This window comes from Tupaia chinensis, unplaced genomic scaffold (genome assembly GCF_000334495.1).
Source record: "Tupaia chinensis unplaced genomic scaffold, TupChi_1.0 Scaffold000478_3, whole genome shotgun sequence".
NCBI classification, from domain to species: domain Eukaryota; kingdom Metazoa; phylum Chordata; class Mammalia; order Scandentia; family Tupaiidae; genus Tupaia; species Tupaia belangeri.
This window is the reverse complement of record NW_006159990.1, coordinates 6,809,335-6,826,013: the sequence shown is the minus strand read 5'-3', so window position 1 is coordinate 6,826,013 and position 16,679 is coordinate 6,809,335. Positions and strand designations below refer to the sequence as shown.

Below are 16,679 nucleotides of genomic sequence, written 5' to 3'. Positions count from 1 at the left end.
CATTTGATCTTCAGTTGTGAGGAGGGAGCAATGTGCCCAGGAAGTATTTCAAGCAGGTGGCAATAGCAGGCATCACGTTATAATTTTAGGAAAATCTGATATACAAAACAACCACATTTATGACTAGTACTGTGCTTTCAGTTGACTACACTGAGGTGTTAGGATGTCTCATTCCCCCAGCAAAGGTTTTATATAAACTGAAATGGCTTCTAGTGTATCCTTTCACCGAACACTGCCAAAAGAGAGAGAAGAATTGAAACATAAATCTCATCTTATTACCAAACGCCTAAGTTGTTCCCTCTGATTCTGTCTCAATGTCTGACTCTTGCCTTGTTCCCCTGGCATAACGAATTTCTTAACCTAGAGTCTTGATAAAATCCTCCATAATTTATTTTTATCTTAGAAAGTGTCATAAAAATTCACTGACAAGGCACAGCCCAGGGTGGTGTGGAATGAGCTACCTTGATCTGTTTGTGTAGATAGAGATACCCAAACGCTCTCCGATGGAAACATAGTGACTTTGCTCCTTGTTCCCGTAAAAGAACATCTATCAATTCCAGTGAGGGTTCAGAGCAGGAAAATATGTGAATGTCTTTTTACATATAGGAGTTAGGAAATTGAGCTGGATGAAAATGTAGTTATCCCTGTTCGTATGGTTGTTTATTTCATTTGCGCAAGTCTGCTATTAGCAGTTGAACTCAGGAATCTGTGTAGAAATGAGATCTTCATACATACATCTGCTAAGACAGTACAGCTAGAACACTATTTTTAGAATAATAAGCTTAGCGGTTAAAGTGTCATGCACTGAAGATTAAGTACTGGAGGAAATTAATCGGGAGACAAGCACAGGGTTATGAGGAAGAAATCTCAGCCTCTCATTAGTGGAGTCAATCAAGAATTTTCAAGGCACAGTTTTTATCCTGGCATAATCTTGGGGTCCCTCTCTTAAACTTCAGGGAATTCTTCCACACTTGTTATATTTATATCCTTTCTTAATTAAAGGTCTCCAGTCTTGAAGGATACAAAATTAGAGAGCATCTTTGAGGTTCTTAGTACCCATGGGATATTTCTATATTTCAGCTGGGTCCGTGTGCTTTCGTTTTCGGGCATCCCTCCACTCAGCATATGTCAAATAAGACATATGGGTAATTCTTGTTGCATTAAGCACTGTCTTAAAAAGAGAAAAAGGAAGAAGAAGAAGAAAGAAAAGAAAATCAGCAAACCACAATCAAGGTAACAATTGCCTTTTTGGTAGGCAAAGTCAAGGCAGGAAAGCGAGGAACTAAGTCAGGGAGCACTGATGTGTTCAGGTAGGGAGAAGGGCTGTGGGCAGTTTAAAGTAACATGTTTTTCCCTGACTCCCTGCCTTTCAACCTGAATTCCTTGCAAGTTCTTAGAGGTTTCATTTGGATTTCAAAGCTGATTAAATTTCCTTGGCCCTGAGAAAGAAATGGGTCATTGTAAAGAAACTGCTCAATAGAATTGCTTAAACTCCTCTGCCTTGTTTAAATGTATAGCTCTTTTACAAATGATGGCTATCTTTCAGAAATCATCTATAGAGCCCAAGGTGTGAAAACTTGAAAAAGTAAGTAAAAAAAAAAAAGTACCTACTTCAGGTCAGGGAGGAAGACAGGAGGAGACAGTGAGGGTGGAGCAGGCAACTGTTGTGTCAAAGGTTCTCATGGGGCTGCACAAGGATCTGGGAGGAGTCAAAGAAACTGTTGCATCCTGACTTTGGCTCCCAGGAGAGTGGACCATGGTTTTCCTCTAATGTGCCCATCCCATGAAGCAGATAACTATTTATTTTCTATCATCAAAGAAAACAGAATGTTCAGAAAGAGAGCTATTTAGGTGTATGTTTTCAGGAGACATACCATCTTCCCAAATGTTTAGCAGAATCTTGCATTCAACTTAAAAAAAAATCTGTTATTACTTCCTTATCTATTTTGGGGGGGGCAGTGGGGGGCAGGGGAGATTTTTGCTATAGGGTGTGTGCACTCATCAGAGAGGAAAAAAAGTGAAGAATTACCCCCATCCCCAGGTGGGATGGTCACGCCACAGTCCCTTCCCCAGTCTCCTCTCAGCATTTTGGGCACGCATGTACACATGCCCAGGATGAGTTTCAAGTGGGTAGATCTAGGACTTGAAGTGCAGTAGGCCACATGGGAGTCTAGCAACTTCACCATTATGCCACCTGCTGGCCCCATCACTCCCTTATCTCATACCACATATACCTTCTAACTGGTCTCCCTGTTTCTGATTCCCTCCCCTTTTATTCTTCATCCCGCCACTACAGACCCAGTTAAACCACTACAGTTCTCAGTGTAAAATCTTATAATAGCCACCTTTGCCTGCAGGAAGAAGAAATCTCAGCAAAGCAGAGAAACTCTTAACTTGTCCCAGTCTTGGTGGCTCCTTGACCATTTCGCAGTACACCTTCCGTCGCTTCTGCTCCACAACACTCAATACCGTAAAGCTCCAGCATCTGCTCTCCATCAGATTTCCTTCCCTTCTCCTGTATAACTGTTATTTTCCTTTGAATCACGAGGACAGGCCACTTCCTCTGGAAAGTTTTCTCAAATCCTTTCACTTCTTCACTCAGGTGGAGCCAAATGCTTAACCTGTGCTTCCACAGGAGCTTGCTATTACAACCAGATCGCTGTTGAAGAACTATCAAGTAATTTTCCTGTGTGTGGTGAGCACCTGGAAGTAAGTCAGGGACTGAGTCGTTTTTGCCTGAATACTCACTCTACCTGGCACACAGCAGGAACCCGGTGAGATACTAAATGAAAGGAATTCATAAAGACAAATTTTTGGTTTATGACTGTAACTGTTATTTTCCAAGCCTAGCATTATTTGCAATTCTTCCTTTTAGGCAGACATTCTTGATTCCCTCACTGGAAATTAATAGCTACGATTCCTAATGCCTCCAAGCCAAGTTTTCTCTGTACTGTAATTTCTCAACATTTCATAGCCAATTTCCCATTATTTGAAAATTCATAGCACTGTGTCTGTAAGTTTTCTTCTGTCTGTAGGATAACAGCTATTACAGACTGTCACAATTATCTGAAGCATAGGAATAACCAGAAGAGGATGCTGGGTGTTCCTTTCAGAGAAGAGCTGAGCTTGACTTTTTATTTATTGGGCTATTTTAAAATTATGCACTGGCAAAGGTTAACTTGTCAGTTTTTGTTGGGTAGAACTGGTAACGCCGAAAGTTTTGACTCATGGGTCTATTGGTCATTATCCAGTTTTATATCTAACTCAGCAATCTATTAAATTGCCTATGTATACCTAGCTTCTTAAATGATATTTGGACCAGTTCTATCATCTTACTGGTTATCTTATCAATTAAAAACCTACATTAAACTTTTGACATATATTCACTTTGTTTGTTTAAGAGACATGATTTTAGGTTTTTATAATTATTCTCTAATGATACATAACAGAAAAAGACCAGTTTTTCTCAAATCAAAAGCATCTGCTACTACTGGCCTTTATTTTAAATTTTGCTATAGGGCCCGTGTGTTCCTCACAGAGAAACAAAGCAAGAGAAAAAGAATAGAAGAGAGAGAGAAAATAGAAAGCACCTCCTGGGGGGGGGTGGAGAGTCATAACTCAGTCTCTTTTCCTCCATTCTTCTTGGGACTTTGGGCATGCACTCACATACACCTAACATGTCTTTCAAGCTGCCATTTCTGAGACTTGAATCATGTAGTTGGCCATGTGGGATCCAGAGGCCAACTTTAAACCTCTACGCCACTGGTTGGTCCACTATTAACTGTTTAATGTCAGACACACTGAAGAGCTGTAGTTTCTCTTTCTCTTTAAAATGAAATAACTGTTGCTAGATTTTGTGCAAGAACTAAATATCATGTAAAAGAAATGTGTAAATTATAAAATGAAACAAAAATGGGCATTCTTTAGTTACCGTACAGTTGCTTGTTGTGTGTCTTGTTGAATTATTAGTCCAGTGAGATTGTATTATGGTGACTGTTCCAGGAAACTGAACAAAATTGGAAGACTCAAAATTGAAAGAATGATTTAACACATTGATTTTCAATCACTGTTCAATTTTCTTAATTTCAACACTTATAGATAAAGGGGAATCCTTATCTATTTCCATCACCGTAGAAATATAGGCGATATTGAAATAAACTTATCAATGTGAATAAACTTTTCCTGGCTATTTGTTTTAAGTATGAAAGGTCTATGAGACTGGGCTTAATGTTTACTTAGCAGAAGACTTTCTGAAAGCCTCATTTCTTATTATGGATCCACTTAGTCCTTAGGAAAACAGTTGTCAGCTCTACAATGAGCTGCTGCTCTAGCAGCAGCCAGGTAAGTAAAGTGTGGTTTCGTGGTTTTTATTCTTAATGATCATAGTAAGACTCTGTCTGAAGAAAGAATTATAGGGCTATATAAGAAATATGGGAAATAGTAACTTATAAGACATATATTCAGGTGGAGGGAGGTTGGGAATAACCACATTCATGATCATGTAAAGATGAGGCTGGACTGCAGAAATGTAATTGTGTGCACATTTTGTCCTCTCTTTAAAAAAAGTCAAAATGTGAATGAATTATAAAATGGAGAATAAGAAAATAGACATGAACTATGTTTTGATATGAGCTATATGTTAATAATAAGAAATAGGATTTTAAGATTTTAAAATAACAAGATAGGGGCCAACCAGTGGCAAGGTGGTTCAGGCAGCTGAATCCCATATGGCGGACTAGGCAATTCAAGTCCCAGATCTGTTGAATTAAAAAATACAGCAGTGTGTGCCCAAAATCCCAAGAGGAGAATAGAGGAGAGGGGATTATGGTGTGACCATCCCCCCCCCCGGGTGATTCTCACTTTCTCTCTCTCTCTCTCTCTCTCTGGTGCCTTATAGCACTTAAAAAAGAAAAAAAAGCAGGAATATATTTGAAAATGTTATCACCTTAGTTTTAAAAAATACATTGCTGAGAATCCAATTAAATGAAGAATTCTAATTGATACAGTAAATTTTTTATAGCCTATTTTTTCTTAAATTAAATATTCACCTTGTGATATAGATAAGTAGCTTAGATGAGCATCTCTCTATTCCCCTGTAATACTTAGCACATAGTGAGAAATCAGTAGGTACAGTCACTCATATTCTTCTGACCCCCACAAACACGAAAATCAAAGCACCAGGGCAAACCTGCCCATAAGAGTCTTCTTGCAATGAAAAGGAGAAAATATGGTATTTTACTCCACCTGCAGGCTAAATTTCAGATAATTGCAATCTATCTCAAGAAAGCATGCAGTTACCATTTGCACTATCAGCTAAATACCCAACTCTTTTGGGATTTCCCTTTAAAGTAAAATAAATAAATTCTGTACATTTACTGAACATTTTTTTTTCTGAACTTTTTTTTTTTGGGGGGGAGAGGTTTTTGCTATAGGGTGCATGCGCTCGCCAGACAGAGAGAGACAGAGAGACAGAAAGTGAGAAATCACCCCCCGGGGGGATGGTCACGTTGCAATCCCTTCTCCTCCATTCTCCTCTCGGGATCTTGGGCTCGCATGCACATGCGCCTGGCGTGAGTTCTAAGCCACCGGGTCTGGGATGCGAACCGCGGTCGACTACGTGGGAGTCCAGCGACATAGCCATTACGCTAACTGCTGGTTCCCTGAACATTTTTGATATGTCAGGAATTGTGCTAGAATACTATGAAACAGAAAAAAACATATTGTGTAACCTTTGATGGGTCACGTAGGAAGAGATGCACAAATTCCAACCTCCGTGCTCCACTACCGTTAGTACCAAACGTAAGAGCGGAATGTACACTGCCTCCTGGGAGCATGGAGAAGCAACTCGTTCTGTCTAGGAGTGGATGAAGGACAATTTATATATCACAGGGATGGTGACATAGAATAATTTCTAAACTCTCTTTCTATTAATTCCTCGGCAAAGCGTTTGTTGCACCCATTACTACGTACAGAGCACCATGTCTTTCGACTCCACCACTTGTTTATTCAGAGTAAAGAGAATCCTCGATGGGAAGGAGGACTTGACGAAATTTTAGACTCAAGATCACGCAGGATGAGGTTTTGATCTGTCATGGGGAAATATGAAATACATTTGGAAGAAAATGGAATCCCCTCGGACTAAGAACATGGGGATGGGGACCCTTGACCTAAATAAACAAACAAAAAGAAACGCAAAGACCCAGATCCTTGAAAAAGAAGTTGTAAATGTCAATAATCCATTCTTACTTAAAAAGCATTTGTTACTACTCTCGTAGATTCTGGGAAAATGGAAGCTGTTCATGTGAGAAGAGGCAGATAGCTTTTATTTTTCTCTCCTTCTGTGTTGGTACGCTGAAGTTATAGATACTAGCTCATCTATGTGGAATCCAATTAGTGAATATTTAAAGCTCTGATCTTCCCTTGGTAATTCTAAAAACATGGCTGTTCTATAGAGCAAGGATTTAACATGGATTTTGTAGCTGGCAACAGTGACAGAAACATCAGATTACCCGTAACAACAACAGAAGCCTCTCTCCTTCCCAGCTGGGATCTGACACAACTGAAACTACCTGCTGTCCATATTTGACTTTCGAGAAGCTCTATATTAGGGCCTGCGGCCAGATGCTTCCAAACCAATGAGCTAAAACTCTAGTCTTGTTTCCTGAGGCTTTCTGGTTGATTTATATCAAAGGTGTGACTGGAAACCTCCTGCCTAAAACAGTTTTCTACTTTGGCTGCTAAGTGTTTTCAGTCTTCTAGGAGTGCCTGAGATATAACTGATGATTCGCTATTTCACTGGATGAAAAAAAAAAATAAAATAAATAACCTAGGAAGTCATATCATTGAGACATTACTTGCTTTATTTTAATTTTACAAGCAATTATCAAGTTTCTAGAGAATATTTACTCTCCAAATGTGAAAAGGAAATACAAGTAATTTAGAAATCTCTTTATAGCCAAATTAGAGAGGATATTTTTAGCAGTTGAAAGGAAGCTATCCTGTGATTCCAGCAATCAGAATGACTGGCAGGGTAAACAGCAAATTTTCCTATCTATAACAGAGGTTGCATTTTCTTTACCCAAGTTATGTGATTTAAAAAAATATCCATCAAGATCTCACGTAGTGTGCGGTGCCATTCAAGTCCCGGAAATGGCAGCCTGAAAAACAAGCTGGGTGTGTGTGCATGTATGCTCAAACTCTCAAGGAGAGAATGGAAGAGAGGGGATTGTGGTGTGGCCATCCCCCAGAGGAATTTCTCATTTTCCTTTTATTGTCTCTCCTTTTCTCTGTCTCTGCCTTCTGTAAGTGCATACACCTTTTAGAAAAAAAAATCTTTAAATTTTCTGAGGTCACACATCATGATTTTAAAATATCATGAGACACATTAGTGAATATAAAGTGGCATATAAACAAAGGACTATAAAAGTAAAAAGGAGATTGTCAAGTGAAAAACATAGGAGCCAGTTTCATTACTTTAGAGACTGGCAACACAGAACAACAATGTCTACAAGCCTCTGTGGAAAAAAAAAAAAATGTGTTCTACATCCTGACACCCAACCATTTAAGTGACAGTCCAACTGAACGCATCTGGCTATTTCCATTTTTACCTTCTCTAAAAATAAGTTTCCCGGGACCAGCAGTTGGTGTAATGGTTGTATCATTGGATTTCCATGTAGTCGACTGCGGTTTGAATCCCAGACCTGATGGCTTAAACTCACACTGGGCATGTGTGTGTGCATGTCCAAGATCCCAAGAGGAGAATGGAAGAGAAGGGATTGCAGTGTGGCTGTTCCTCCTGGGGAGTGATTTCTTGCTTTCAGTCTCTCTCTTTCTGGTGAGTGCACACACGCTATAGAAAAAAACCTCTCTAAATAAATAAATAAATAAATAAATAAATAAATAAATATCCTAGAATGAATTTAGTGATGTGTGTCCCTAGAGACAAGGGGAACCCATCAACTCTTATTTCTAGTTGTGAACCAGTAAACCAAGATTCCCAATCAATTAACACTGCACTGATTTGATTCAGACATGCAGGCCGAGTGAAAAATTGAATAAGGCACAAATCTCCATAGAGTTGTATTTTTACTATCTTATAAGTCTAAGGGGACAGAAAACTCGTAATTCTGCTTTTAAGATAGGAAAAAATGCTGATAACAAGAGGAGACTAAAAATAAATGAGAAACTGCTAATGTAATCAAATGGGAAAAGATACTAAGACGCTCCCTTAACAACTGAAAAATATTCCAAAGGTGATAAATGAGAAAATTAAGTAGGAAACGATTTTTGTCTCTCTCGTGTGTGAGTCTCTTTTGTTTCTGAATCATAATGCTTAAGAAAGACTGGGGATTGAAGCCTCCATTCTACCTTTGAGTTTAAAAAGCCTTTTGATATTATGAACACATTTTAGATTATACAGAACTTGGAAAAGTGCTAAACGGAGAAATGCTGATCTTAATAAAAGGAGATTCTGAAAGAAGGAAATTGTTTTATGTCTAAATTTTATCAATTACAGAAAATTAGTGCATAAATTAGAGAAAAATTCCTGTCTGTAATTCCTATGGTGCCTTCTGCAAAGCCTGAATAACGCCATTCTTAGAAGGAGGTGAGAGAGGAGGAAAAGGGAAGACAGAAAAGACAAAGTAGCGTCAAGGCACAGAACACCAATGTACATGAATTTGTGTGTCTCACAGGTTGCCCATCCAATATCTACACCATTCTGGCCAGATATTCAACCTTACCTGTAGTATTAAACCACATGAATTTCACTGCCTACCCTTGCAAAACAGAGAAATAGCAGTTCTTACCCTACAAGGTTCATTGAAAATGAATTAATATAATTCTTTAAATGTCCTTAGTATGATGCCTAATAAGCTTTTCACAACTCGTAGATACTATTACCACTGTATCTACTACTGTCTGATTCCCCCCACAAAAGGACTTGTCCAAACAAAATCTAATTTATTTGGGCAAGATCTTGTCCAGATAAATCTTGTTATTCTCTTGAGGTAGCTGCTTGTATACATTTGCTCCCTAGAATGTCTCTGGGATGGGCAAGTTTATATTGATCTCTGTAGTGGCTGTAGACAAAAAGAATTTATGAAGGAATGAAAATATGACTTCTTAAACCAAAGTTCTTATAAAGCTGTTGCATATGTCAGCTGTCTACTTTGGGCTTTTTGCTAGAATAATTATTTATCTCCTAGAAGAAGACCTACTTCTTGACAGAATGTATCTTTTCCCCAGCCTTTCTTAGCTTTCCACATTGGGAAAGCAGCATCATGTAGCCAGTTTACTGGAAAGACAGGAGTCTTCCAATAAAGATCAGTCCCTGCCTGAGTGACCTCCCACATGGGTTATCGTTAGCAAATCTCAGTGCTTTTTGGAGCATCCGTTTCCCAAATGTAAAATGAGAACATTAGCTCCTACTTGCCTAGGTTGTTTGATGATAAAGATGTTATAACTTATGTAAAACATGTGGCACAGAGTAAGTGCTCAATTAATGCCAATTCTCTATCTACTCTTCTCCATCAAGAAATAAGATGAAAAAGCCTGACCCATGACCTGGTGGTTAAGGGAGCCAGATTCCACATGGTTGATCCTGGTTTGAGTTTGACCTGTGACTTGAAAAACTTTGCAGGTACTGTGCATGCATGCCAAATATCCAAAAGGACAGAGAAGTGGAGGAGAGGGGATTGTGGCATGGCTATGCCCCACCAATGGATGCTTTCTCTCTTGCTCTGTCTCTCTCTGGTGAGTATACACACATTCTGGCAAAAAGGAAAAGAAATAAAAAGAAACAAAGCCACAAACACTCTAAGGAAATTCTCAGGGATTGATAGCCATATAAGTGGCTTAGGAGGAAAGTCATCTCAGAAGCAGGTCACTGCAATTTCCCTCAAAAATTCATACTTACTGAGCTTATGGTTAAATACCTTTTCTGATAACAAGACTCTAAGGATGAAGAGTGCTTAAAGCTCAGTGAAGAAATAATAGCAAATTGGGTTTGGGACTCTGTTTTATTATGATTGAATTGGAGAAAGAACCAGATTATTTTACTAAATGCTACCTTTAGAAGGATGAAAAAATATAAATCCTAAAAGCGGTTTATAGTTTCATGGTGGTGACCACTTTCTTGGTTCTTTTGAGTTCACTTCACAGTGACAGTGAAAAAATTTTGTAGGATCAACACTGTTACTCACTTGCAGTTGACAGTTTGTATGTTTTTAAGTGTATCTGCTGCTTTGAAGAAATTCTTGACCTACTTCTGAATTAGTTTTTCCAGTGAATTCAACCTTAGAGATTATCTTAGTTAAAAATCTTTCTTCAAGTAACTCCTGAAAAATAAACTGTACCTCCATCAGGACTAATTTGCTTTACTCCATTGTCTATGATTTTAGAATCGTATCAATTTAAAAAACAAAAGTATAATAAATTTTTAAAATAAAGTAAGCATGTTATGTTAGTCCTACATCACTTTTTTTCTTGGAGAGAGGTTTTGGCTATAGGGTGCATCCATTTGCCAGAGAGACAGAAAACAAGAAATTACACCGTACCTATGGGGGATGGCCATGCAGCAGTCCCTTCTCCTCCATTCTCCTCTTGGAATTTTGGGCATGCACACACACATAACCAGTGTGAGTTTCAAGCTGCCAGGTCCAGGACTCAAACTGCAGTCTGCTACGTGGGAGTCCAGAGCTTTAACCACTATACCACCTGTTGGACCTGTTTTGTTGTTTTTTATTTCTTCATGGTAGATTTTTCTACCTGACTACCAAAGTATGGCACCTATAATTCATTGCAGAACAAAAATACATTTATGATTAACACAGTTATGTTCCAAAATTTAACAGTTCTTTTTTTTTTTTTGGAGAGGTTTTTGCTCTAGGGCATGTGCACTTGCCAGAAATATAGAGAAAGGCAGAGAGACAGAAAGCGAGAAATCACCCCCCCCAGTGGGGGATGGCTATGCCACAATCTCTTCTCCTCCATTCTCTTCTCGGGATCTTGGGCACGCACGCACACGCACACCCACCCGGCTTGAGTCTATGCCACTAGGTCTGGGGCTCGAACCATGGTTGACTACATGGGAGTCGAGCAACAAAGCCATTATGTTATCTGCTGGTCCCCAATTTAACACATTTTAAAAGTTTTACTCATTATTGAGTTCCTTATTAGGGTTTTAATTTTAATATCTTTACATGTAACAATCTATTAAATAGAATTTTGGGGTAATAATTTGTAGAACTCAGGATTCTAATACCTGCTCTTCAATGCAGTGAGCCCCAACCACACCCAACCAAGGATAACTTTCAGAAGCACATAATCTTTTGGAGGTTATCTTGGAGAGAACTCAAGTAATTGGCCAAGGTTTCTATAAGATTACAAATTTTAGTGGAAAATGAAAAGAAGTGAACGTTAATGAGTGCTCATTATGCACCAGGCAGTATATTCTGTGTTTTCACATCATTTCACTTACTTAAATTCTCCTTCAAATTTGGATTTTTAGACACACTTTACATCTTATAGGTCAGTGAGATGAGATTAATCTCTGAGGCTCACAAGGAAGGTAAGTGATGAACCTGGGGTGATACTCCAGATCTGTGTGACATCTCAGCTCATGTTCTTTCTGTATCATCTGCAGAATATGAAGAAGCTGCTTTTATGCTGTCTTATATGTGTTTCAATCTATTAAGGAGCTTTGGTGCATTTGCAAGGCTATTAACACGTTTTAGGTGTTCTACATACCTCTGTATACATGCATTCACTGGTTTACTTTCTCAGCAAATATTTCCTAAGTAAGTACCATATTTTAGTAATTGAATCTTTAATTTTCTTGAGTGCTTATTGTATTTTACAATCTGGGATTAAGTGAACAACACAAACAAAAATCCCTGATCACAGCAATTTGTATGTTTAACTATGAGTGTGTGTGTCTTTGAGTTATGGTAAATATTTAGTGTCTTTCTCCAATATCCACAACTTTCTTGTTTAAGACTCCCAACTTTTAGGTGACACATAGCTGCCTAGAATAAAAACTGTTTTGCAGCTGAATGTGGCCAAGAAAATAAGTGGAAGTCTAGTCTAGTGTGGCTGCTTCTAGGAAATTTCTTTCGGAGTGTTACTGAGTCCCGTTGTCAGCTTTCTTCCCTCCTTCTTCCTCTTGCTTGGAGTATGGGTACGATGGCTAGGACTCTATCCAGTAAGAGTAGGATAAGGACCACATCCTGGGAATGACAGAGCAGTAACTTGGACTAGCTTGTATGTGTAACAGAGGAGTTTTCAGCCAATCTGGATTATTTGTGTCTGGATATCTGAATTGTTCAGAAAAAGAGAAATCAAATTCTATCTAAGTTGGATGACTCTTACTAGCAGTTGAGCCAAATCCATATTGAAATATTGTGTTTGAATTTTCAGTTCATGTTATTATTTTTCCTTGCTCAGAATGCCTTTATGTTTCTCCTCTTTACCCAGCACTTCTCCAGTCTTATTCTAACCCCTATACTCGTGTGCAGAGTGTCTCAAAAAAACATTATTTGAACTTCTGTATTTGGTTGTGCCTAGATATGCTGTCTAGATTTTTCAGTTATAGTAATTTTTATTTTTTTACTTAAAGTTAGCTTGGCTTTGAGTTTCGACTAAAGCGTATGCATATATTGAGTTCTTAATGCATGTATTTATTATCATATATATGTTATAAACATGTCATATGTTGATAAATATGTTATAAACCTAGACCAAAAGTTGCTTAACATGTAAGCATGCTGTGTAGAAATCTTCCTGATAATAAATATATGCATTAAGTAAAATCCCACAACTCCTTAGATTCTAGTCAATTATAAATTTCATCTATTTTCTTGATGTTATCCATTATGCATCCAAATTTGTAATGGTATAATAGAAGTTATATTTTTCACTTTTACTAGTTGTACTAGTATAGTTATCTTTGAGAGAAAAAATCCATTATATGTGAAGATAAAAAGAATTCTGAATAATCTCCCCTCCCCCATTCTTTTCAATTTTATTGAAAAATAGAAAAGTGAAGGATGGAACATGTCATGGAGTTCAGTTTCTTCTCAGTGCAGAACTGATTCCTTGAAAATCCTTTCTAATATGTTATCCAGTCTGGGTTTAAAAGTCCCAAATGCTGAGGCTTTTATCAATTCCCTTAAAAGATTATATCTCACATAGCAGATTGGAGCATACCAACAGTTCCTGAAGCCCAAAATAAGCTCACTTATTGTTGTCATTTGTGAAATTTTGCTGCCCAAATATGCTTCTCCTTTCTTCATGAGTGCCCTCATTACTTTTGGTTCTTATTATTGTCTTTGAACATTCTCTAAGTTGCATCTCTGTGCAGATTAAGTTCATTCTCTCTTGGTAAATCCATATGACTTATAGTGATTCTGAACACTTTCCCAATAATTGTGAAGTGTCATGAGCTGTAAAATGACATTTGGTCAACATAGACTGCATATAGGACAGCGGTCCCCAGATATTACATAATGGCATACACCATATAGTCTAAGTATGTAGAAGGTTATACTATCTAGTTTTTTGCAAATATGCTTTATGATGTTTGTACAACAGTGAAATCATCTCATGATGCATTTCTCAGAATGTATTTCTGTCAGTAAGTGACACGTGACTTTATTTATTTGAATTGTTTAACATTTCAGAGGTAAAATCAGCCCTTGAGTTTCTTTGTGTAATTATAACTTTGACATAGAAGATGTAATTCACCTAATTATCATAGCCACTTACCTAATGTAAATACTTATTTTTTTAAATATGGTTTTTTTTTTTTGGTTTTATAACTTTATTTGAAAATCAGCAGTTAGTTCTCATCCACATTGACGGTAGATTTTTGCATGTGGTAATAGGTACATAGGTCACCAGAGTGTAGAGCTTGTTGGATGAATCTTCATCTTCGTTTGGTTTTCTGGACAACTGCACACGGATTCGATATGGGACATTCCTTATTCCTTTGGCCCAGACAGCTTTGTTGAGCCTAGTGTCAATGCGCACATCTGGAGTCCCCATCTCTTTCATGGCAAATTTCCGGATTTCTTTGAGTGCTCGAGGGGCACGTTTCTTGAAGCCCACGCCATGGATGCGCTTGTGAATGTTGATGGTGTATTCCCGGGTCACCACCTCGTTGATAGCAGAACGGCCCTTCTTCTTCTTGCCACCCTTCTTTGCGGGAGCCATTCCGCCAGGCCTAAGCTGGAAAGCTTAAATATGGTTTTAAAGAGTTGTGTTCAAGCTTTGGTAGACCTGAAATACTTTCTAATGTTTGCATTGAATAAACAATTTTTATATTCTTACTCCATCGAAAGGTTAAAAGTTAATTTTCTAGTTAATAATGATTTATTAAAGTCTCCAATACCCTTTCCATCCCACTTTAAATAAAATTTGAACTTCCTATTATCTGTGAGGTCTAACGTTGCCTGCTTCCTCTTCCTTGCTTCTAGCCAGTGACTGGCTACCCTACGCTGGAGGAGATAACTAGTTTCTTGTTTCTAGTCTCAGCTTTTCATTTCTCCCTCAGTCCATTTTTATTCTTTTTTCGTTCTCTTCATTTCCTACTTATCCTCATTTCTCATTTCTATTTCCCTTGCTAGACTGTGCACTACTTGGCATCAGGCAGGGATTATATACTAGTTTTCGTATACCTTTTAAACAGACTACCATGTTCCCTGTATATTACCTTGGGCTGTTGGAAAAATGTTGATGCATTTTTACATAGGAAAACATAGAGAAATACATCATGACTTTTCCAACAACCCAATACATTGTATATCTTATAATATGTATTATAAAAATTTTTAAGTGAATACATATATGTCAATGCATGAGCGTGAAGTAAAAGAAAATAAATATTTTGAAAAAGAACATGTCAATTGAGTATAAAGAAATTCAACTATTACAGTTTTTGGGTTTTTTTGTTTGTTTGTTTGTTTTTAAAAGAATCATAGAATACTATTGTTGGGAAAAAAAAAAACAAAACAGAGCATTCAATGCTTTCCTTTTTAGGTAAGGAAGCTGTGATCCAAAGAAAATAAATAATTTGTCAAATGTCATATGGTTAATGAATGGCAGAGCTACTGGATGCTCTTGCTGCCTGTGTATGTCCCACTATGCTTGCTTGTCACCCTCTCGATATCTGCTATTGCATTCCACTTGTACTAAGTGAACTTTATCTAATTAACATGAAGTATTTGTACTCTTCCCAGTCCCCATTTTTTCCTCTTATGCTTTACATTAAGAAAATATAAAAATACAGATAAACTTTTCCTTTATTTTTATGAAGTACTACTTGTTGATTTATAATAACAAAGAAACCTGGTAGTATTTTTGAAATTGACTTTGTGCTGAAATTACTCTGGTTTGTTAAATGTTACCCCCAGACCTCTCTATTGTGCCTTCTACACCCATCTCCGTTAGTCCCAATGTACTCCATTCATCAAACTGAAGAAAGATTTAAACCAAAGAGAAGACCAGCAAAGTTTTTTTTCTGTTTTTTGGAGAGGTTTTTGCTATAGGGCATGTGCGCTCGCCATAAAGACAGAGACAGGGAGACAGAAAGCGAGAAATCATACCCCAGGGTGGGGGTGGCCATGCTGCAATCCCTTCTCCTCCATTCTCCTCTTGGGATCTTGGGAACACACGCACACACACCAGGCGTGAGTTTTAAGCCACCGGGTCCAGGACGCGAACTGCGGTCGACTACGTGAGAATCCAGTGACATAGCCATTCTGCTAACTGCCGGTCCCAAGACCAGCAAAGTTTTGTATATCTCTGAATGAAATGTGGCAATGTAGGTACAGCAGTGAAAGGGGTGGGAATACTGTGAACTATATCCTGCCTGGAAACCACTTGAGGGATATGTGACATTTAGTGTTGTAGACAACTTAGGACACCATTCAGTGCTTAAAACCACCATGAGCCTGAGAGAGTAACTTGTGAAAATAAAATGATTAGATTTATTCAGTGAGGTAAGGAAAGAAGAAGCTAAGAGAGAATTAAAGGGAGTGTAGATCTTTGCATTCTTAAAGACACAATGCCCTATATCATTTGTTAATTTAAAAGTAGTATAAAATGTATGAGATATTAAAATGTCCAGAGCTGTGTAATGGCTTTTAAGGTAACTTTTAATGAGGTACATTATATTTGGTCACCTGTTAGGTAAGCCACTCTTGGTGAACCATTAAAACATAGACTAATAAAGTAAAACACAATGCTTCTTTGTGGCTATAGCAATATTGTAAGGCTTGGTGAGAATATCGAGAGTCTAAATTAAGCAACAACAGTTGGGAAGTAGGACATTTCCTGGGGACTAATGTCTAGCTGGGTGGAGTTGGTGGGCCGTGGCTATCTTGTGCGTGATTAACCTCAGCTGATTATTAATTCCCAAGAAATACCTGATGGTGAGGTCATTACTGTAACTGTCACCTTAAAGAGAGAGAAGGATGGTAGACTCCAGAGTGGTGAAGTTAAAAGAATGGTGATTATTTCATATAAAATAAGTGCTCTATAGACCAAAGAGCTATAATGTTTATTGAGTGATTTCTCATTTTGTAAATGGGAAAGAAGAATAAAGTACCCCTCTTTTTAGGCAGGTTGAGTAGGAGAGTGAGACAAGGAACATGGTAGACATACAAAAGGTGAAAGATATG

The 16,679-nt window shown here is 37.9% G+C and overlaps 1 protein-coding gene across 1 annotated transcript; it reads right to left on the bottom strand.

The window, feature by feature from the left end:
- Positions 1-2,389: 2,389 nt before the first annotated feature.
- LOC106735672 (60S ribosomal protein L31) lies at positions 2,390-14,214 on the bottom strand. Its single transcript, XM_027774810.1, has 2 exons — positions 13,836-14,214; positions 2,390-2,703 (listed from the first exon to the last, which is right to left on the bottom strand). Exons 1-2 carry the CDS (start codon positions 14,209-14,211, stop codon positions 2,390-2,392), a joined length of 690 nt encoding a protein of 229 aa, XP_027630611.1. The 5' UTR covers positions 14,212-14,214.
- Between the last annotated feature and the right edge of the window lie 2,465 nt (positions 14,215-16,679).

What these genes read in the sequence shown, in the direction of transcription:
- LOC106735672 (XM_027774810.1), bottom strand. Translation starts at nt 14,211, where the DNA reads ATGGCTCCCGCAAAGAAGGGTGGCAAGAAGAAGAAGGGCCGTTCTGCT. An exon ending in AATGTGGATGAGAACTAACT is followed by an intron (nt 2,704 to 13,835) that starts GCTGATTTTCAA and finishes ACTTACTTCCAG; the next exon opens with GTGCTCACCACACACAGGAA.